This window comes from Hippopotamus amphibius, chromosome 2 (assembly GCF_030028045.1).
Source record: "Hippopotamus amphibius kiboko isolate mHipAmp2 chromosome 2, mHipAmp2.hap2, whole genome shotgun sequence".
Classification (NCBI taxonomy): Eukaryota; Metazoa; Chordata; class Mammalia; order Artiodactyla; family Hippopotamidae; genus Hippopotamus; species Hippopotamus amphibius.
The window spans coordinates 99553540-99577442 of NC_080187.1; the positions used below are offsets into that span (position 1 = coordinate 99553540).

Sequence of the window (23903 nt, forward strand, 5' to 3'; positions counted from 1 at the left end):
TTACTAGAGTGACAATCGTGTCATGGATGTGTATGCCTGTACCAGGCACCTAGATCAAGATCAGGATCACCAAGGCCTCATCTGTTCCCCAGGAGTGAAATAATGGGGATTAAGAGTCTGATGGATTTAGCAGTGCTCCTTCAATTTGAGCATGCATCAGAAGCACCTGGAAGGCACAGGTGCTATCCAAGTCAGCTGGATCTCAGTAGCCTTTAGGGTCCAAAAGCAGCTGGATATAAAGGACAAGCTCTTGGTCTTTGGGGAGTGGCTTGTCACTAAGAAGAAAGAGCCAGGGTAGCAGAGGAGCCCAGCCAAGAAAATTGGATCTTAAAGTTTCACTCTCAGCCACAGAAACCAGAGACCTACGCCAAGACTCGTATGTAAGCCTGGTTGGGTCAGCAAGTGCCAAGGAAATGGGTGCCTGGGGCTCATCGGTAAGATCAGCTCCAGGCCTCCGTCATGGGGGAGGCAGGGAAGCTGCATGCAATAGGGGTTTTAGAGGCAAACAAATCTCACTTTTGAATTCCGCTTTGGTACACTGGCCACAGCTATTCAGTCTCTTATTTGCATCATCCTTATTTATAAAAAGGGAATCAGAACTATGCCTTCTTCCCAGGGTTCTGGTAATTAAATACTTCTAGTAGAGGATCAAGTACAGTGCCTGATACTCTTCGTTTCCTTCCTCTACAACTGCTGCTTTTGGAAAGAACTAAGTTTACCAGTGGGCTCAGCTACTGGAAGTGGGCAAGGCGGCTGCCATGACCAGGTTAAAAATAGGCCAATGTGCAGATGCAGGATGCCTCTTGCTCACGGATGAGCACGTGCCCTGCCAGCTCACCACTGTTGTATGAGCCACCTTCCTGCCTTTCCTTTCTACTAAGGCCAGGGAGAACAACATACCAAAGACAGCAGAACAGCAATTAGAGAACATCCTGCACACAACAGACATCCTAAAGCATAAAGACAATGGTTTGGATGGCTTTAGAATAGCAACATCTCTAAGGCTGAGAAGAGGTTCCAAGGAGACGTAAAGGATAGGGAAATACAGAAATGGAAACAGTGAAATAAGATTGTTTCTTTGAACTGATATCAAAGCATCTCAGGAAGAAAAACTAATGTTGTTTAGTTTTTCATGGGATTCTAGAACCCCACTGTGGTCAGCAAACTGTAAACAAACCAAGAAGGGAAACTCAACACATTTTATAATGCTCAGACTAACTGGAAATTCAGAGCTAAGTGGACCTTTAGAAGGGCAGAAATTTCTTAGGAGGACTACATTTTGGGTGGGTCAGATTTCCTTCAAGATTCAAAGATACATTGGCAATTCCTCATATGATGAAAGTAAGAATACCAGAAGTGTCCTTAGACAATTCTAAGAAATGCAGTTTCTTAGGGCCAACCCATTAGAGATGACTGAAAACTCTTCTGTTTTGGTCCTTGTCATAATCAGTTCCGTAAGAAAGACGGTGCCAAGCTTTGGCTAGCCTGCTTTGTAAACTTTTACAAACAGATGCAAGACAATCTGTGGACAACTGAGGAGATGTGACTATGGGTCGTATATGAGATACTAGGGAACTATTGTTAATTCCCTTTGGTATGAAAATAGGACTGTGGTTTGGCCAGGAGATGCCTCTATTCTTTGGAGATTTGTGCTGAGGGATTTAAGGGTAAAGCCTTACAATGGTTGTGACTTACTTTCAAATGGTTTAGTTAAGGAACAAGCGGATGCATCCACCTCAGTACAGATAACTGAATTTCATACCTTTTTATGGCTGAGTCGTATTCCATTGTATATATGTGCCACAGCTTCTTTATCCATTCATCTGTTGATGGGCACTTAGGTTGCTGGACCTAGAGTCTGTCTTACAAAGCAAAGTAAGACAGAAAGAGAAAAACAAATACCGTACGCTAACTCATATATTTGGAATCTAAAAAAAATGGTCCTGATGAACCCAGTGACAGGGCAAGAATAAAGATGCAGATGTAGAGAACGGACTTGAGGACACGGGGTAGGGGGCAAGGGGGAAGCAGGGACAGAGTGAGGGAGTAGCACTGACATAGATACACTCCCAAATGTAAAACTGATGGCTAGTGGGAAGCTGCTGCGTAACCCAGGGAGATCCACTTGATGATGGGTGATGCCTTAGAGGGCTGGGATAGGGAGGGTGGGAGGGTGCTGCAGGAGGGAGGGGATATGGGGATATATGTATAAACACAGCTGAGGCACTTTGTTGTACAGCAGAAATGGGCACAACAGGGTAAAGCAATTATAGTCCAATAAAGAGCTTAAAAAAAAAAAAAAAGAAACAAGCAAGGTGGGGTGGTGAGGCAGGGCGCTGAGATCAGTCACTGCCGGACCTTAGGTGGGTATATGGGTGTTTACGGAACGCGTCTTTCCGTTGAGTACGACTCAGATCTTTCTAAATTGATGTGACTATAGAGTACGTACTAAACAGTAGCATAAATCTGTGTTACCATTTCTAGGCATACCTCATTTTACTGTGCTTTGCTTTATTGTGCTTTATAGAATCTGTTTTTCACAAATTGAAGTTTGTGGCAACCCCACCTCCAGCACGTCTAGTGGTGCCATTTCCCAACAGCATTTGCTCACGTCATGTTTCTGTGTCACGGTTTGGTGATTCTGATACATTTTCATTATTATGTTTGTTTTGGTGGTCTAGGATCTTTGCTATTACTACCACGACGTGCTGAAGGGTCCGATGATGGTTAGCTTTTCTTAACAATGAGGTATATTTTAATGAAGGTACGTACGTTTATTTTTTTAGACATAATGCTACTGCACACTTAATAGACTACAGTAGAGTGTAAACCTAACTTTACATGCACTGGGAAGCGAAAATACTCGTGTGACTCACTCTATTGTGACATTCACTCTGTTAGTCTAGAGCTGAACCTGCAATATCTCTGAGGCGTACCTGTAGATTTTCTGGCAAGTGAATAGAATTTAAGCCACTAGAAAAGATTGCGTGGGGGCTAAGTGTGACTCGGTCCATGTCAGCATCTCTCCTGTAGTGTATGTCTGAAGTCACAAAAGCAATAGACTCCTCTCCTTTGCGACACATCTGGTTCATTTCAGAGGATTCTCTCAGTCTTAGATTTTATTCCTATCATGTGTGCTGCAGCAAGAGCTTGTCCAGCCCTCTGCAGGAGACTCTGACTCAGGCACCAGGGTTTCAATCCCCTAGAACTCAGAAACCAGAGGCAGTGTTTGTTGAGCTCAGTTGTCTCTTTATTAGGAAAGCACCAACACCACATTCTTGGAAATTACTGGAATTTTATTTGCCTCAGGCTTATGACTTGCAACCAAAGACATTGTGCAAAGAAAGCAAAGATTAAGTACACTTTAGGGAGAAGGAGACGGTACACGTTGGTAACACAGGAGATCAGGTTGACAAAAGAAGCCATCCATTACACTATATAGATTGCAATATTCAATAGCGATGTCAACGAAACTTTTTTTTTAAATCAAGAGCAAAAAAATTAAGCAATGTTTACAGTAGACATAAATCTTATACAATTCAAAAAGCGTTTTGTTTTTCAGATCATAGAGCATAAAATGGAAAAATGTCTATGTAGGTGAAGTCTAACTACTGTACATTTATCACCTATTAAAGTTGCTTATATGTACCACAGTGTAAAAAAAAAATACCGAACAAACAAAAACCTTGAAAATTGCCTGATGAAAAATAAAATAACCAGTGGCTTTTAATGGCTTCTCCTGGTTATCAGTGCTACAAAAAGACAAAAATCTTCTCATCTGAGCAGGTGATAAAACCAGGCACAATCAAACCGTTACCAAATTAGACCCACCCATAGAAATATACTATCCACCCACATATTTTCCATCAAAAGCTTCTTTGTTTGTTTTAATCTTTGAATCTTTGAGGCCCATTTGGTCACAATATGTTACAAAGATTTGTGTATGTGTGTGTGTGTTTTTACACCATGATATCATATGTTTGTCTGGCACTATCCTAAAGCTAGTTTATAGATGATAATGATATAGAAACAACCCAGTGCCCATGTGACAAATGAACTCACTGAGTAGAGACGAGAGAGGGGAAGAAGTTCAGTTCTCCCAAGGAAAAAATGTCCGTACTGATCACTCATCATCAGTCCCACTTGCTTCTGACTGTTCCTAAAAGTAAAAAATAAGATTAAAAAATAAGCCATCAAGAAGCAAAGTAGAGAAGAAATGACATTTTGGAAACAGTTAACCCTCCTAGTAAAGAGGCATCAACAGCCTCTATGCCGAAAAGGGGAGCTCCTACTTGGAAATCCCAAAGCAATGCCCACCGTCTATGCCAGTGTTTTGCTCTCCTGCACTTGAGTGCGAAAAGTTCATGGCTAATTTTAGCACTATGTCCTTAGAAGATTCACGGGAGGAAAAAAAATTCCATGCATTTGCTGTCTGCTCATGGAAAGTATACTTAAAGGAAACACAGGATTTTAAATGTATTTGAAAACGCTTGTGTCAAGGGTTAAGGCTGGGTGGGGGGTGGGATAAGAATGCTGAACCTTTCTCAACAGACCCAAATAGCAGTATGTTGAAGGAAAATCAAACCAGCATACATGCTAACATGAAAAATTAACTTTCCAGAAAAAAAAAGAAGTGGGTGGATGGTAGGGAACCTGAAGTCCTCTGGAAAGTGAATGAAATGGAGGGCCCTTCAAAAGGCACTGTATTAGAAGCTTACACCAGCACTGCTAACTTGTTGACCACAGAGTCAGGGATAGTGTGCCAGACTAAGTTATGCTCTTGGAGTCTGAATTCAGCCGCTACTATTTACTTACATGACCTGCAGCAAAAGACACATAACCTAAGCACTGACTTCTGTAAGATGTTGAGAGTGACATCTATCTTAGGATGCTAATATAAGCATTGAATACGGAATGCTTAGGACACAGGAAGGCCCTTATGTCAGGGCCTGGCTCCATCAGTGCTCCCTGAATTTTTCAAATATTAAAAATAACACCTCTAGGTACTTAAAGATTCATCTGGGTTTTCTGCATGACACCTGAAACAGTAACTCAATCCCCAAACCCTGACATCATCACACTTTTTCTCAGTCTTTCATGGAATCATTATTTCCTCTATATACTGCTGTATACTAGGGACTATACTGGGTGTATGGACATAAAATATTAACCAGCCATGGAGAAAACTCTATTTGTAAGTAGGCACTGGAAAGATAAGAAAGGGGAAAGGGGAACTTGATTTAGTAGTTTTTCATTTTCGAAGACTATTCAAAAAGGCAATAAAGCCCCAAATTCTTTGTTATAAATCACGCAGCTCAGTTCACATCCCTCAATAATGAGATCTCACCAAATCTTTACATTTTCATTTTTGGGTAATAAAGTGTAGAGGTTGGAAGGGGCCTGGGAGTACGACAGGGAAACAGAGGTGGGGAGAGCGTTCCGACTGCAGGCAAGGCAGCCGCACTTACGTTTTCATCCAGCTCTTCATCGCTGTCAAAGTCGCTCACTACGGGTTTGGCTTTTCCTCGATTTGGCCTTTTCTTGCCTTTTCCTTTGTCCCGGCCTTTCTCATCTTTTTTGTTGAGCTTGATTTTCACCTTAACAGATTTTGCTGCAACAAAACCAAAACAGACAGCAATGAGGAATCACAGGGAAATCGTTTTACAGGTAATAAAATGATTGCCTACCTGCAGATAACAAACCCAACATCCCGGAGTGCCCAGAATGTTCTGGATTGATTCATGCCTGTGCTCCACTGTCCTGTCTAGTACCCCTTGCACTTGCAAACATGTCTCGGTTTGCAGGATAAGTTACACAGTCACACTAAACGGGCAACAAGAAGGAATGAGGTCCCGGAGGGAAGCTGGCCTGGGTCCTTTCCAGGTCTCTTAATGGCTGAACAGGGATGTTCCTAACCAGGATAGCAAGGGCTGCCTTACCTACTGCGTAGAGGGGTGTGGGCATTTTTTAATTTTCATCTAAAAAAATTATTTTTATAATTAATTTTTATAGGACTATAGTTGTTTTACAATGTTGTGTTTCTACTGTACAGCAAAGCAAATCAGCTATAAGTATACACATATCCCCCTTTTTGGATTTCCTTCCCCTTTAGGTCACCCCAGAGCACTGAGTAGAGTTCCCTGTGCTATACAGTAGGTTCTCATAAGTTATCTATTTTATACATAGTATCAATAGTGTATCTATGTCAATCCCAATCTCCCAATTCATCCCATCCCCTCCTTCCCCGCCTTGGTGTGCATATGTTTGTTCTCTACATCTGTGTCTCTCTTCCTTGCAAACAGGTTCATCTGTCCTGTTTTTCTAGAGTCCATATTTATGTGTTTATATACAATATTTGTTTTTCTGACTTACTTCACTCTGTATGACAGTCTCTAGGTCCATTCACATCTCTACAAATGACCCAATTTAGTTCCTTTTTATGGCTGAGTAATTTTTCATTGAATGGCCATCATAAAAAAAATCTACAAATAACAAATGCTGGAGAGGGTGTGGAGCAAAAGGAACCCTCTTGCATTGTTGGTGGGAATGTACATTCGTACAGCCACTATGGAAAACAGTATGGAGCTGCCTTAAAAAACTAAAAATAGAATTAATATATGACACAGCAATCCCACTACTGGGCATATACCCTGAGAAAACCATAATGCAAAAAGACACATGCACCCCAATGTTCATTGCAGCACTATTTACAATAGCCAAGACATGGAAGCAACCTAAATGTCCATCAACAGATGAATGGATAAAGAAGATGTGGTACATACATACAATAGAATATTACTCAGCCATAAAAAGGAACAAAATTGGGACACTTGTAGAGACGTGGATGGACCTAGAGACTGTTAATCAGAGTGAAGTAAGTCAGAAAGAGAAAAACAAATATTGTATATTAACACATATGCAGAATATAGAAAAATGGTACAGATCAACTGGTTTGCAAGGCAGAAATAGAGAGACAGATGTAGAGGACAAACATAAGGACACCAACAGGGGAAAGCGCGTGGGATGAATTGGGAGATTGGGATTGCCATATATACATTGCTAATAAGAAAAAAACATCAAATTGTACACTTTAAATATATGCAGTTTATTGTATGTCAATTATATCTCAACAAAAGTTCTTAGGAAAAAAAAGTTTACGTAAGTGTAAAGGGTGGCAAAAAAAGGCCAATGATTTTGCTGTGTAAATAACTTCAGTTGGCTTAAAAAGAAATTCATAGTTGAATATTTTTAACAGCAGAGAAAGGTACAAAATGGAAAGTAAAAACAAAACAAATGATTTTGAAAGGTTTCTTTCCCCATCTCTAGTCTCTCACCCTCCTGTTCTCTTTCTGATGGTTATTTGCAAATACATCCATCCCTGTGTGTATATGATTCTCTATCAATAAATGACATAAAATTCCATATAGTTCTGTATAGAGAAAATATAAAGAATTCAAGTACATACACATACAGAAAGATGGCACCCATTTCCACTTTCATAGGGCTATTCTGAGGACAGAAATAAACACTTTGAAGAAAGAGGTCAAAGCTTTATGCTATAGTTATATGTGCACATCCCAAGGTACACAGAAAATCTATTTCCTGGCATTAGGAAACAGATTTGTTCTGGGACAGGTGTCCATGCAATAGCATTTTTAGGAATGGATGATGAAGTGACTGAGAATGAAAGTCTCTTAGTCAAACCAGTTTTGTCAGAATATTATGTTTGGTAGATCTCAAGGCACCTAGAAATAGATATTGTCATGGAGGGAATCGGCTCCAGAAAGAATCTCAGAGATGAGAAATTTTCAGACTTCTTTTGTGAAGTGGAAGGACCCACCAAACATTTCCAGAAATGAAGTCTTCCGTGGATGTAGAGGCTAACAAAAAGATGAGAGCAGAGCTGTTCTGAACTGAAGTGTAGGGGCAGCGTATGCTCTTCCCCCAACCCAAACAGGGCAAAGGCTGGTAAATCCTAGTCACAAAACAGTATTCCTAGTCCGGGCTTCCATCTATCATACCCAAATGTCTAATTTGCTATAAGGTGGGGACAAGCTGCTTTGGGTGGAGTAATTCAGGACAAGAAGAAAGGACTGGGGACGAAAAGGTCTACCTATTAATGGAAACACAGGAAGATGTGAAGGCCTTTAAAAAGTAACTGGAAAGAAAAAGTGAATTATCTTGATCTACACAGAGGTAGCTCTTCCTGATACAGGAGTACAGGAAATCCATGGAAGGTGTGAAAGGGCAGAAGACTGTCAGTAAAGGTAAGAAAATACAGCCTCAAGAACATAATCTAAATGACCACTGGAGTGTGGGGCACTCAAAAGCTATCAGGCTTTGTGAGTCAGTGGCTATGTCCCTCCAAAAAACCTACCTGAAAGGCTGCCATGGGCAACTAGGCTAATAAACTGGACCATCAGATGGACCCTTTAAATAGCATCCTAAGGCTTTATGATACCACTACATGGACCTATGACAAGTTCCAATTAACCAGGGTGGTAGGCAGAATAATGATGGCCCCCAGAGATGTCCATGTCCTAATCCCCAGAAATTGTGAATATGTTAGTTTGCATGGAAAAAGGGATTCAGCTGACCTTGAGATGGGAAGATTATCCTAGATTAACCAGGTAGGCCCAATCTCATCACATGAGTCCTTCAAAGTGGAAGAAGAGGACGTTCTGATTCAAGAAGGTGACACAGGAAGATCCTGAACTCAGCTCTTCCCAGGGACACACCGAGTCTAAGATATATATGGAACAACTTCTCCTGAAAAAGACCTAAAAACTAGCTGAGTGACACCTACACACTGGACAAATGAGGACAAACCCACATGGAAGCAGGTAAGAAAGGCAGAGAGGCTGAATCATAATCTCATGATCAATGCCATCCTTGGTGCAGTGACCCATAACTGGGAAGGAACTGACAACCTGCAGCTTCTCCTTGAGGAGTGAAGGTTTGAGCCCCACATCAGGCAGGCACCCTGACTTTTAAGACCTGCACCTGAGGGATGCCCTCAAAACACCTAGCTTTGAAAACCAACAGGGCTACAGCCAATTCAGAAATGGCTCTTAAAAGTCTCACGCTCAAACTCACCTGTCCCAGGACCCAGCTCAAAGTCAGCTGCTTGAGAGGCACCCAGACTTTTTACGTAAAAGAGGCTTATTGGCTCACCTTAAAGCATCGACCTGGGGAAAGGCATCTAACTTAACCCACATCTAAGGGCTGACGCTCACCCCTTCCAGAGAACTTGGAGGGTGGGTGCTATCTTGGCACTCTCCCTCTGCCATACTCCAGAGCACTAGTGTCTCCTGGAGAGGAGCTTTTGCATGCATCTGGTGCCCCAGGGGATACCTTCAGATTGCCTAGCTCTGGTGGCCAGCGGGACTTAGGCCGTGTGGTCCCACAGGACTGTATATTTGCGTACTTTAAAGGCTGCTGCCTGAGGACCTGGCTTCCACTCAGCCTGAATCTAGGTGCCGAGATCCTTTCTTCTGGGACACTGACAGGTCTTGGCGCACCCTCAACTATCAGGAGCCACTCAAAATAGGCTGCTTGGACAATCACAAAGGTGTAATAGACAACAAAAAGCTAGAATGTAGGTTGAATGATAAGGTTCATCTTCTACGTAAGGCCACTCCTTCAAGACTGGGAGAGATGGCTGTTTTATCAAATGAGAGAGACGAGGAAAATAAAGAGAGGAATGTGTTTCAAATGAAAGAACAAGGTAGAACCTCAGAAAAAAAGTCTTTAAGGAAACAGAGCTAAATGACAGCTGATAGAGTTAAAAATAATGGTTGTAAACATGCTCACTGTACATGGGAGAAGAATGAAAACAGAATGAAAACAGAATGAAAACAGTGAGAACTTCAACAAAAAGAAAACACAATTAACCCTTGAACAACACCAAGGGGGTAAGGGGCACCAACCCTCTGTGCAGTCAAAAGTCTCTGTATAACTTTACAGTTGGCCCTCCGTATCTGGGGTTCTGTATCCACAGATTCAACCAACTTCAGATTGTATAGTACTGCAGAATGTATTTATGGAAAAAAACCTGCCTGCAAGTGGACCCACGTGTTGTTCGATGCCAACTTTACCAAAGAGAAGTCACAGAGCTGAAAATTACACTAGAGGGGTTCAACAACAGACAAGATGAAGCAGAAGAAAGGTTGATGATCATCCAATCAGAACAGCAAAAAGAGAAAAGAATGAAATGGAGTGAAGGTAACTTATGGGACAACATCAAGTGGACCAATAATGCACACTGTAGGGCTCCTAGAAAGAGAAGAGAGAGAAAAGGGCTGAAAGCTTCCATAACCTGCAAAAGGAAAGACATCCAGATCTAGGAAATCCAGAAAGTCTCAAATAAGTGGGACCCAAAGAGACCCACACTAAGACATACTATAAAATGTCAAAACTTAAACACAAGAAGAGAATCTTAAAAGCAGCAAAAGAAAAACAACTTTTTATATATAAGGGAACCCCCAGAAGACTATTGGTAGGTTTTTAAGCAGAGACTTTGCAGTCCAGAAGTGAGTGGCACAAAATAGTCAAAATACTGAAAGAAAAAAACTTTCAACCAAGAATATTCTACCTGGTAAAGTTATCATTCAGAATTGAAGGTGAGAGAGAGAGTTTTCTAGATAACCTAAAGCTAAAGGAGTTCATCCACTAAGCTGGATTTACAAGAAATGTTAAAGGGACTTATTTCGGTTAAAAAGAAAGGGTACTAGTTAGCAACAAGAAAACACATAAAAGTATAAATCTCATTGGTAAAGGTAAATATATAGTATAATTAATGGATTAATCACTTCTAAAGCCAGACATAAGTAATAAAGTAAAAGATAAAAGTAGTAAAAATAACTATAATAATTACTTAGGGGATACACAAGTATATTCCCAAGATAAAAAAATGTAACATATGTCATCAAAAACAAAATGAAGGGAAGGAGTAAAAATGCACAGCTTTAGTATACATTCAAACTTAAGTTATCAACTTAAAATAGACTCTTCTAAGTATGTTATAATATGTAAGCCTCATGGTGTCCACAAAGCAAAAAACTACAGTAGATATACAAAGGGTAAAAAGAAAGGAATCTAAGCAAACTACTAAAGAAAGTCATGAAATGACAAAGAGCAAAAGAAGAAAAATAGAAGGAACTACAAAACAGCCAGAAAATATACAATGAACAAAATGGTAATAAGTATGTATCTATCAATTATTACTTTTAATGTAAATGGACAGAATCCTCCAATCAAAAGACAAAGCCGCCAAATGTATAAAAAACAAGACCTATCTATATGCTGCCTACAAGAGACTCATTTAAGCTTTAAAGACACACACACACTGAAAGTGAGCAGGTGGAAAAAGGTAATTCATGCAAATGGAAACCAGAAGAAAGCTGGGGTAGCTATACTTGCATCAGGCAAAAGAGACTTTAAAGACCATAATAAGAGACAAGAAGGGCATTATATAATGGCAAAGGATCAATACAAAAAGAGAATGAAACATTTATTAACAGACATAGAGGGAGAAATAGCAATACAATAATATTAGGGGACTTTAATACCTTTCTTTAATGGACAGATCATCTAGACAGAAAATCAGTATGAAAACATTGGCCTTAAATGACACACTAGACCAGAGGAACTTAACAGTTATATACATAACATTCTATACAAAGGCAACACTCCAGGATAGATCATATGTGATGCCTCAAAACCAGTCTTAATAAATTTAAGCAGACTGAAATATCAACAAGCCTTCTCAACCATAATGGCATGAAACTAATCAATTACAAGAGGAAAACTGGAAAATTCACACTTATGTGGAGATTAAATAATGTGCTACTGAACCAGCAATGGCTCAACAAGGAAATCAAAGGAGTAAATTAAAAGATACCTTCAGATAAATGAAAATGGAGATAAAACATACCAAAATTTATGGGATGCAGAAAACGAACCCTAGGAGGAAAGTTCAGTGATAAATGCCTACATCAAGAAACAAGAAAAATCTCAAATAACCTAATTTTATACTTCAAGGAACTAGAAAAAGAAGAACAAATGAAGCCCAAAGTTAGTAGCTGGAAGGAAATAGCAAAGATCAAACTGGATACAAACAAAAAAAGGGAGTAAAAAGACAACAGAAAAGATTGATGAAACTAAGGACTGGTTCTTTGAAAAGATAAAAAAATGACAAACCTTCAGCTAGACGCACCAAAAATAAAAGAGGGAGGACTCAAATAAAATCACTAATGATAGAGGAGATGTTACAACTGCTATCAGAGAAATGCAAAAAATCAGAAGAGACTACTATGAACAATTATGTGCCAAAAAATTGGACAACCTAGAAAAAAACAGATGAATTTGTAAAAAGATAAAACCTATCAAGACTGAATCACAAGGAAAATAGAAAAGAACCAATTACTAAAAGGAAAGTGAGCCCACAGTCAAAAACCTCCCATCAAACAAAAGTCCAAGATCAGATGGCTTCACTGCTGAATTCTGCCAAACATTTAAAGAAGTAGTAAAATTAATACCTATCCTTTTCACATTTTTGCAAAAACAAAAACAGAAGAGGAGGGGACACTTCCAAACTCATTGTATGAGGCCAGCATTATGCCGATACTAAAATGAGACAAGGATGCTGCAAGAAAATTACAGGTCAATATCCCTGATGAATGTAGATGCAGAAATTCTCAACAACCTGTTAGCAAACTGAACTCAACAATACATTAAAAGTATCATATACAATAATTAAGTGGGATTTATTCCAGGGATGCAAGGATGGTTCAACACCAATATAGCAATCAACATGATGAAGGATAAAACTTATATGATCATCTCAATAACATGGTACAGATGAACTTATTTACAAAACAGAGTCAGATATAGAAAACAATCTTATGGTTACCAGGGAGAAAGGGGGTGGAGGGATAAATTGGGAGACTGGGATTGACATATACATACTACTATATTTAAAACAGATAATAAGGACCTACTGTATAGCACATGGAACTCTACTCAATATTCTGTAATGACCTATACAGGAAAAGAATCTAAAGAAGAGTGAATATATAACTGACTCACTTTACTGTACACCTGAAACTACCACAACATTGTAAACCAACTATACTCCAATAAAAATTTTTAAAAAGAATAAAAATAAAGTATCTGACAAAATTCAACATCCATTTATGATAAAAACTCTCAACAAATGGGTACTGAGGGAACGTACTTGAACATAGTAAAGGCCATATATAAGCAGCCCACAGTTAACATCATACTCAAAGAAGAAAAGCTAAAAGCTTTTCCTCTAAGATCAGGAGCAAGATAAAGATGCCCACTCTTACTCAACACAGTATTGGAAGTCCTAGCCAGAGCAATTGGGCAAGAAAAATAAATAAAAGGCATCCAAATTGGAGAGGAACAAACTGTCACTATTTGCAGATGACATATGTAGAAAACCCTAAAGACTCCCCCCAGACTGTTAGAATGAATAAACAAATTCATTAAAGTTGAAGCATACAAAATTGATATACAAAAATTGGTTGCATTTCTATACACTAACAACAAACTATCAGAAGAAGAAATAAAGAAAATTAATCCCATTTACAATTGCATCAAGAAGAATAAAACACCTAGGAATAAATTTAACCAAGAAGGTGAAAGACCTGTACACTGAAAACTATCAGTCATTGATGAAGGAACCTGAAGAAGATACAAATAAATGGAACGATATTCCGTGCCCACAGATTGGAAGAATTAACTGTTAAAATGTTCACATTACTCAAAGTACTCTACAGATTCAATGCTATCCCTATCAAAATTCCAAAGGCATTTTTCACAGAAATAGAACAACCTTAAAGTCTGTATGAAGCCACAAAATACACTGAGTTGCCAAAGCAATTTTGAGAACAAATAGCAAGCCTAGAAACATCATGCTCTGATCTCAAACTATCTTACAAAGCTATAGGAATAAAAAATTATAATACTGGCACAAAAACAGACACACAGATGAATGAACATAATAGAGAATCCAGAAATAAGCCCATGTATATATGGGCAATAAATTTACAACAAAGGAGCCAAGAATATACAATGAGGAAAAGACATTTCTTCAATAAATGGTGTTGGGGAAACTGGACAGCCATATGCAAAAGAATGAAACTGAAACACTATCTTATACCATACACAAAAATAAACTCGAAATGGATTAAAGGCCTAAATGTAAGACTGGATACTATGAAACAGAAAAATACAGGCAGAACACTCTTGACATAAATTGCAGCAATATCTTTTTCAACCCATCTCCTAGAGTAATGGAAATAAAAACAAAAATAAACAAATGGGAGCTAATTAAACTTAAAAGCTTTTGCACAGCAAAGGAAACTATAAACAAAACAGACAACCTACAGAATGGGAGAAAATATATGCAAACGATGCAACCAACAAGGGATTAATCTCCAAAATATACAAACAGCTCATGCAGCTCAATAACAAAACAAACAACCCAATCAAAAAATGGACAGATGATCTAAATAGACATTTCTCCAAAGAAGACATATAGATGGCCAAAAATCACAAGAAAAAATGCTCAACATCACTAATTATTAGAGAAAGGCAAATCAAAACGACAATGAGGTATCACCTCACACTGCTCAAAATGGCCATCATCAAAAAGTCTACAAACAATTAATGCTGGAGAGGGTGTGGAGAAAAGGGAACCCTCCTACACTGTTGGTGGGAATGTAAATTAGTACAACCACTACAGAGAACAGTATGGAGTTTCCTTAAAACACTGAAAATAGAACCACCATACGATCCAGCAATCCCACTACTGGGCACACATCTGGAGGAAACCATAATTTGGAAATATACATGCACCCCAGTGTTCACTGCAGCACTATTCACAATAGCCAGGACATGGCAGCAACCTAAATGTCCATTGATAGAGGAATGGATAAGGAAGATGTGGTGTGTATACGCAATGGAATATTACTCAGCCATAAAAAGAATAAAATAATGCCATTTGCAGCAACATGGATGGACCTAGAGATTATCATACTAAGTGAAGTAAGTCAGACAGAGAAAGACAAATATCACATGGTATCACTTATATGTGGAGTCTAAAAATGTGATACAAATGAACTTATTTACAAAACAGAAACAGACTCACAGACATAGAAAACAAACATGGATACCAAAGAAGAAAGCTGGGGGGAGGGTAGACTAGGAGTCTGGGACTAACATATGCACACTACTCTATATAAAGTAGATAATCAGCAAGGACCTACTGTATAGCACAGGGAACTTTACTCAATATTCTGCAGTAAACCATATGGGAAAAGAATCTGAAAGAGAATGGATATATATATAACTGAATCACTTTTCTTTATACCTGAAACTAACACAGCATTGTAAATCAACAATACTCTAATACAAAATAAAAAAATTTTAAAAAGGACATTTGTGACAACATGGATGGACCATGAGGGCTTTATGTTAAGTGAAATAAGTCAGAGAGTGAAGGACAGATACGATCTCACTTATACATAAAATTTTAAAAATTTTTTTAAAAAAACTGAGCTCATGGATACAGAGAACAGATATGGTGGTTGCCGGAGGTGGGGAGCTGGGGTGGGAAATGGGTGAAGGGAATCAAAGGCATAAACATCCAGTTATAAAATAAGTCATGGGGTTTAAGGTACAGCACAGTGAGTATAGTTAATGATATTGTATTGCATATTTGAAAGTTGCTAAGAGAATAAATCTTCAAAGTTCCTGTCATGGAAAAAAAACTTTTTCTAACTATGGGGAGTGATGGATGTTAACTAGATTTATTTATTGCAATCATTTCACAATATATACAAACACTGCATCATTATGCTATATATCTGAACCGAGTGTAATTATTATATGTCAATTATACCTCAACAACAGAAAAAGAAAGTGGATGAAGAGGAGGCTGAAGAGAGGGTCAAAGAGATGCAACATGAGAAAGAGACATAAGGAAACGCATTCTCCGCAGGAGCCCCCACAAAGGAAGGCAGGCTGCTGACACCTGGATTTTGGCCCAGAGAGAACCACAGCAAACCTGTGACCTACAGAACTGTGAGATAATAAATGTAAGTTGTATCGAGGTACTAAGTTTGGGGTAATTTGTTATAGAGGCCATAGAAAATTAATATGCCAAATCTCAGGAGAGATTAAAGAAACTCAATTGATAGCTGGGATAAGAAGGTAGCTATTGGAAAACAGATTAGAAATCTGGATCTAAAATAAGGAAATGTTTAACTAAAATATGATTATGTGGATAAAGAAGATGTGGCACATATATACAATGGAATATTACTCAGCCATAAAAAGGAATGAAATGGAGTTATTTGTAGTGAGGTGGATGGACCTAGAGTCTGTCATACAGAGTGAAGTTAGACAGAAAGAGAAAAACAAATACCGTATGCTAACGCATATATAGGGAATCTAGAAAAATGGTACTGATGAACCCAGCGGTAGGGCAGGAACAAAGACACAGATATAGAGAATGGACTTGAGGACAAGAGGAGGAAGGGGAGGCTGGGACATAGTGAGAGAGTAGCACTGACATATAGACACTACCAAGTGTAAAACAGAAGGCTAGTGGGCAGCTGCTGCGAGCACAGGGAGATCAGCTCCATGCTTTGTGATGATCTAAAGGGGCAGGATAGGGAGGGTGGGAGGGAGGCTCAAGAGGGAGGGGATATGGGGATATATGTATACATATAGCTGATTCACTTTGTTGTACAGCAGAAACTAACACAATATTGTGAAGCAATTATATTCCAATAAAGATGTATCAAAATAAATAAAACAAAATAACGATTATACAGACTTAATCCTCAAGTGCTAGGATATTAAAACTAGAGAGTAACCAGATGAAACTGAAAGAGGTTAAATTAATACCTAAAAGGCTGAATCACGAACAAGAATAATATCGAGCAGATGCGGATGTGGGGAGACAGACACTCATGTACACTGCTGACAAAGATATCAACTCCGTTCTGTGTGGCAATATGTATGCATCAGACGTTTTTTAAATGTGTGGAGTGATTTATGGGTTAGAATTTTCAGGACAGCATTATTTAGAGTGAGATTACTATGTTCTGGTACATTCATTACTGGATGTTAATATATACTGCTGTATAAAAACTCTCATAGCTATGGGAAAATGTTCGTAATAGAAAAATCGTGCTACAGAAAAAAAGTGTGCTATACTTTTATAAACAAAATATCCATGTATAGAAAAAAAAACTAGCAGGCAACTGGAATTAAATCTATATTGGGTTATGGAATTATACAAATTTTCCTTTCTTAAAAATATTATCCAAGTTGTACTAAGTATGTAATTAGAAAGAAATCTAATAAAATTTTTTAAAGCATATCTATACTGTTTTACATAGAAGACTATCAACTGCTAGGATTTATGACTTTGAGAGGAGGTATGGGGTGAAAACATAATTAGGTAAGAAGAAATTTTAGACTTTTCAAGGCAGGCTTAACCTTTGAAATATCAGCATTATCAACGTGACTGGGACTAGATTAAGGCAAGGGAGATACCTGCCTTGGGTACAAAATTTAAAGCGGCACCAAAACTCAGTAATTAAGATAAATACTATTCAATGCAATGTTTTAAAATCTCAAAATTCATGCCCCCCAAAATCCATGATTAATAAAATATCAAAATTTAAAATAAAGACAGGATCAATATCCGATCCATGAGGACAAAACGGACCACAGCTGGACAATTATTTTCTAAGTGGTGATTCTCAAAGTGTGGTACTGGGTCCAGTCACATCAGCATCCCCTGTGCACTTGTGAGAAACACTGACTCTCAGACCCTACTGCAGGCTGCTGAATCAGAAACTCAGGGGTGAAGCCCAGCAAGCACCAGGTCAGGGAAGCACTGTGCTGGGTAAGAGCTAGGCAGTAGTAACAGCCATGCTGCTAGAAAACGTATATTACGCTGATTTCCAAAGGCGCTAAGCTCTTTGCATGGCTGGGGGCATATTTAGAACCTCAGTTTTACAGAGGAGGAAACTGAGCTGGAGCAGGGTTAAGTACACCACCTGGGGTTGCCCGGCTGGAACACGGAAGACCTGGGTCCAGACCTGCCACCTCTGCCCTGTGAGCATCTGCGGGAACATCGAAGCAGGTGGCCTGGGCCAAAGACGTGGAGACGCCACACAGACTTACCCTCTGACTCTGACTCTTCTTCATCTTCCTCTTCCTCCTCTTCATTACTTTCATCCTCACTCTCTTCCTCTTTGGCAATTTTCTGCCGAGCACTCTTAAAAACTGACTGTAGGACGATGGAATCTTCATAGATCTAAAGGGTCAAAGTGGCACCTGTTAAAAACCTCAAGCTGGGGGCCCGAGGTTCACAGTCACAGCATGCTCTTTACTGCCCTGGGCCACACACCAGCTTTACCGTACGTGAATTTTAGGAGAAACATCAACATTAGCATCGATGCCTACAGGAAAACCCAACAGGAAAACACCAAACTTAAATCTACAGACATATTCTTAAAGGGCAAGTCCACGTGCATTTGAAATGATTTCAATGTGTGTATGTGCACATGCTGGGGAGGGAAGGGCTCCAATAAGATGCCCTCTCATTTTTGACAGCAAGACTAGTATTTGAAAAACTATATTTCTTGTTTAAATTATTCCATCAAATACTGTGGTAAAGCAACCCTCATTTTTTAAAAAGAATGCAATTCTCCTAACAAAATGGGGGCTATTATTCGTTACTGAGCTTATCAGTACCAGCCAATACTACTGCAATCAATGCTTTCTCTGTAGTGTATGCACATATCTGAGCATAGCCCTGTGTAGTTGCTGAGGGACATACAAAGCTGAAAAATGGTCCTTTTTCTCAAAAAACTAAAACTAGAGGTATCATATGATCCAGCAATCCCAATTCTAGATATATACCCAAAGGAACTGAAAGCAGAGTCCTGAAGAGATACCTGCACACCCATGTTTACCGTAGCACTCTTCACAGTAGCCAAGAGGTAGAAGCAAACCAAATGTCCATCGACAGAGGGGTGGATAAAAAAAATGAGGTCTATCCATACAGTAGAATAGTACTCAGCCTTAAAAAGGAAGGAAATCCTGCCGCATGCTACACAACATGGATGAACTTTGAAGACATGATGCTAGGTGAACTAATAAGCCAGCCACAGAAAGACAAATACCATGTGATTCACTTAGATGAGCTATCTAGAGCAGTCAAATTCGTAGAAACAGAACGCAGAATGGTGTTTGGCAGAATGATTAGAGAGTTTTAGTTTTACAAGATGAAAGAGTTCTGGAGATCTGCTGTGGAATAATGAAAATATACTTCACACTACTGAGCTGTATACCTAACAATGGTGAAGATGTGGGCTTCCCTGGTGGCACAGTGGTTAAGAATCCGCCTGCCAATGCGGGGGACACAGGTTTGAGCCCTGGCCTGGGAAGAGCCCACATGCCGTGGAGCAACTAAGCCTGTGCACTACAACTACTGAGCCTGTGCTCTAGAGACCACAAGCCACAACTATTGAGCCCATGTGCCACAACTACTGAAGCCCGTGCACCGAGAGCCTGTGCTCCGCAACAAGAGACGCCACCGCACTGAGAAGCCTGTGCACCGCAACGAAGAGTAGCCGCTGCTCTCCGTAACTAGAGAAAGCCCGCGCGCAGCAATGAAGACCCAATGCAGCCAATAAATTTTAAAAAATGGTGATGATGACACACGGGGACTGGGCCATTGGGGCAGAATTTGCCAGAAACACTAGAGTTGAGCTGAATCTTAAGAGTGAGGAGGATGCCATCAGGGGTTCGAGAAAGGAGGGGAGCTTTTTTAGGAAAGGAGAGCAAGGAGAAAGGTGGGGAGGCAGGAATAAAAAAGATGCATCTGGGATGGCGCCATTGTCAATCTCCTGGTTATGACATGGGACGATGTCACTGTCTTGCGACAAAGTCATGTGTATCTGGGGAAGCAGGTGTTTATGGGACCTGTCTTACTGGACCATGAACTGTTTCGGTTGAGGAATAGCAGGAAATGAGGCCAAAGAGGTAGGATATGACTTTAGAAAGCAGACTATGAGATCATTTTAGATTTTAACAGTATACAGGGAAGCTTGAAGCTTGGTGGGCAGTAGATGGACAGGATACAAAGGTGCTTAGAGAAAGATAAAGCCGCATCCAGGAGGGCCTGGGAGGGAAGCCAGGCAAGAGGCCACTTATCACTCCAGTTCAGGGGTGAGGCAGTGGCTGTCAGCAGACAGGGAGGCTGTGGGACAGGGTGTACACCACAACGTTGCCACAGTCCTATAAAGAACCCCCACATCTATCCACAAACCCTAAGCAGTCATTCACAAAAGACTTCCTTGTTGATGCTTGTATTTCCGCTCTGCGTCCTAATTTGCACCTTAAATTTCTTTGAAAAAGGCTTGCTTTCACAACCTATTGTTTTGGTCAAAATAACGTTCCTATTAACTCTCATTAACTGGAAAGGTACGGTCTGTTCAAGGCGCATTCTGAGGAGCCCCACATTCTCCAATTTAGTGACTGGAACTGACAAGAAGATAAAAAAGCCTGATCAGGAAAGAGGTTTAAGGAATTTGATGGTGGCTTGACACTACATTGGATGGCAGACCCAGTGACCTCTCTTCTTGTTCTTTCTGCCTCGTGGGTATGGGAGCATAGATAGGAAAAGGGGAGTTCCTACAGAAGGTGAGCGGAATTGAGGTGTCACTAAAGAGAAAGTGTCCTCCACCTACTTAGTTATTTTAATAGTGTCATTTACTTGCAGACTTATACTTGCTAACTACAGAGGAGTAGAGAGAATTGCAATTGACCTAATAAAAAGCATTTGTGTAACAATTAGAGGAAAATGGTTGTTTTTTGTATCTATTTTTTGTTTTAAAACAAAACAGTAGTTTCAGCTCCTGATGCAAAGTTACCGGCAGAAAAACGCAACATAAACATAACCAAATTCACCATCTCTATGAAATCAAAAAACTGTGCCTCTAGCTTTTAAGCATTGCATTGTTATTAACTTAAATTCCTCCTCTGATTAAAAGCCAAGCCTTTAAAGGAAGCACAAGTAGGAACTAGCATAGCTATGGTACAAAGGAGCTGGCATTAATTAGAAAATGCCAAAGCCTCAATTGACTTACATAGGCAGCGTGGAAATATAGGCTTTTATTTTTCCTTTTCTTCTGCCAGGATAGTAGCGATGGTACTGGCATTTTAAACAAAATGAAGTATTTTACTTAAAAGAACACAAACATGTTGAAGGTTACACGTCTCACCTGGGATCCCTCCAAGTTGAATGTCTGAGCATTGTGACAGAGAAGCATGACGTCTTTCTCCAGGTCACCCAGGCTCCGGTACTTGTGATTACGAATCCTTTCCTGATGGAAATTTCGGATAAAACAGAGGGGGGGGGGGCGGGGGGTGTGTGTGGAAATACAACAATTACTTGATTAACAAAGCCTGATTTTCCCTTTGTCTTCCCAGTACACAGTCCTGCCAGGGAGGTGGGACTACACAACTCCAGGGGGTGTCATCCACAGAGACCACCCTCCCCCCTCGTATTCCTTCTTGGAGTAAGGAGCACATGATGGGACCCAGGAAGAGTAGTGGGATCGAGGAAGGAGTCTGCAACTTTTTAAATAAAATGCACTATAATCAACACGAGCGCTCAACATAATGATTACGTAACATGCATTTAAAGGCACGAGAACATCCCAGCCTTTTTGGTGCCGAGCCCTGGATGGGTGTCAGTGGCAGTCAGATAGGTAATCACTGCCAAGTGCTACCTGTAATCATTTCAATGGATTTACACGTCTACTTTATTTACTTAAAAAATAAAGTTTGTAAACAAAAGACCTACCTTTATTTTTTTGAAATCCACTGGTTTCCTAATTAACTCATAGTATTCTGGTAATTCTTTTCTTGAAGGTAACTGAATGAAGACTTCACTGAGCTGTCGCCCTGAACTGTGGGGGCGGAGGGGATAGGGGGAACACACAAGAACATCACAGATCATGCACTACTGAGGAAAACTTGTATTTTATTTCCGAAAATGTCAAAAAAAAGCAAATGACATCCCATCCATATAGACACAGGGCTCTTTAAATCAAAGAAAATCCTACAAGTAGATGGGAGATTAATGCCCCCAGTGCTAACTTCAAAAATCACATGAAAATACCAGTAGGTCTCCACTTCTGTCATTCGTATGGGAAGCCCCCCGTGGATTTCTCTTTCAGCGTGAATCTCTCTTCGGTTTGATACAAATATTTAAAATGGCCCATTCCACCAAAAATTCCATTTCTAAATGAGTAAGAATTGAGTTGGCAGAAAAGAAAAATACTGACTTTATTTCCATATCCCTTTCTTTTCAGATTCACTTTACATTCAGAAAATAATATATTCTCTGGAAACGCACATGAAAAGCTTTTGTATGTACCAGGGACGGTGTATCTTTTCGGTCTTATTCCGTTTAGAGCATGTTTACACGCTGGGACCCACACACACCTTTATTATTACGTGCCAGAGGAACCCCTTCCCCTTGCCTAACCTCATTTTGTGTGTATGGAGTAATCTGTACAGAAAAGAACAAACATAGTTATCAGCAAGTTGTGGCTGCCTCATGTTCCTGGGATCAGTGCTGTACCCTCCCCGCAAATTCATGGTAGCTTTATGTGAAAGCACGTTTAATAGCAACAAACGCTTAGCATGTTGTAATTTTGAGAAACAGACTATAAAGCGATATAAGCGTTTAACATCACTTGATGTTAGAAGCAGACATGGTCAAAGGAACAAGATATTCGTCATTTAGGTCCAGGATCCTAATATCTGACTCAGCCTATCCAGATCAATAACAGCTCGGGAGATACGATACAGTCATTTGTCACAAAAAAATCTCGCTTCCCTTATGATGCCATCTCTACTTCCTTTGTGAAGCCAGGGGGAAAAGAAAACCATAAATCACTGCTATGTAAATTTTTGGAAGGTGATTCTAAGAGTGCGTGAGAAAGCTAGAAGCAGCGGCAGAGAATGAGTGACAATATGCTGTTTTAATCTCTAGTCCCAGTCGTATAATTAAAAAATAATCATAATGACAGTTATCATAAAAAGGCATGCGCAGTAACTCAAATGGTTGCCTAGCAACCAGTGGGGAAAATGCTGAAGTGCAAAGGGGCCTGCATAAATTAACCGAAAATCCTGTCAAAGGGATGGGCGAGTTTTTCTGTGATACTGGGTCAGTGTTTTGTTTTATTTTATTTTTTAATGCATATACAGGCCTCATGAATACTAAAACCAGGGGCCAACACAAGAGATATAAGAAGACTGCAGTTTAATAGGAAACAGGGTTTTAAGATTATTCTGGCAAGAACCAAGGTATTCTCTTAGCCTCAGCCACCCCTACCCCCCCTTCCGGTTGAGAATGCATTTGTAACGCCAGAAATTATACCACATCGTAAATGACAAAAACTATTTCATTTGCTGTCACCTTCAACACAGGACCACAATCTCTGGTCTGTTTTTCTTTCTCCCATTTTGAGATTTAAATACACAAACATTTCACCAGTCTGTACGTGAATATCTGAAGGGCAGTAAGAGGAATTTATAGATATCCATTTTTCTATTTCTGTCAGTGACTTCTTTATAATTAGCATTCTTTATACCCTAGCAACAGAGAATCAGACCTCTATGTAATTTTGGATTTTAACACCTGACCCTCAGTGACACCTTCCATGTCATTTTCTACATTGCCAACAGATGGTGTCATTTTTCTACTGACAGATTACAGGTACATCCTTGCTTTGTACACCTGTGATGGACGTACTGTTAATTTCATCTGTGCTACT

The 23903-nt window shown here is 39.7% G+C and overlaps 1 protein-coding gene across 4 annotated transcripts in view; it reads right to left on the reverse strand.

Moving 5' to 3' along the window:
- Positions 1-3238: 3238 nt before the first annotated feature.
- The window catches only part of SMARCA2 (SWI/SNF related, matrix associated, actin dependent regulator of chromatin, subfamily a, member 2), a 181967-nt gene continuing 161302 nt past the window's right edge, over positions 3239-23903 (reverse strand). For all 4 annotated transcript variants that reach the window (XM_057724018.1, XM_057724017.1, XM_057724016.1 and 1 more), the window contains 5 exons: positions 21923-22028; positions 21339-21440; positions 18232-18364; positions 5469-5611; positions 3239-4159 (listed from right to left, as the gene is read on the reverse strand). In XM_057724018.1, coding sequence (XP_057580001.1) covers positions 4124-4159; positions 5469-5611; positions 18232-18364; positions 21339-21440; positions 21923-22028 — 520 coding nt within the window. In that variant the 3' untranslated portion in view covers positions 3239-4123. The remainder of the gene's footprint in view (positions 4160-5468; positions 5612-18231; positions 18365-21338; positions 21441-21922; positions 22029-23903) is intronic.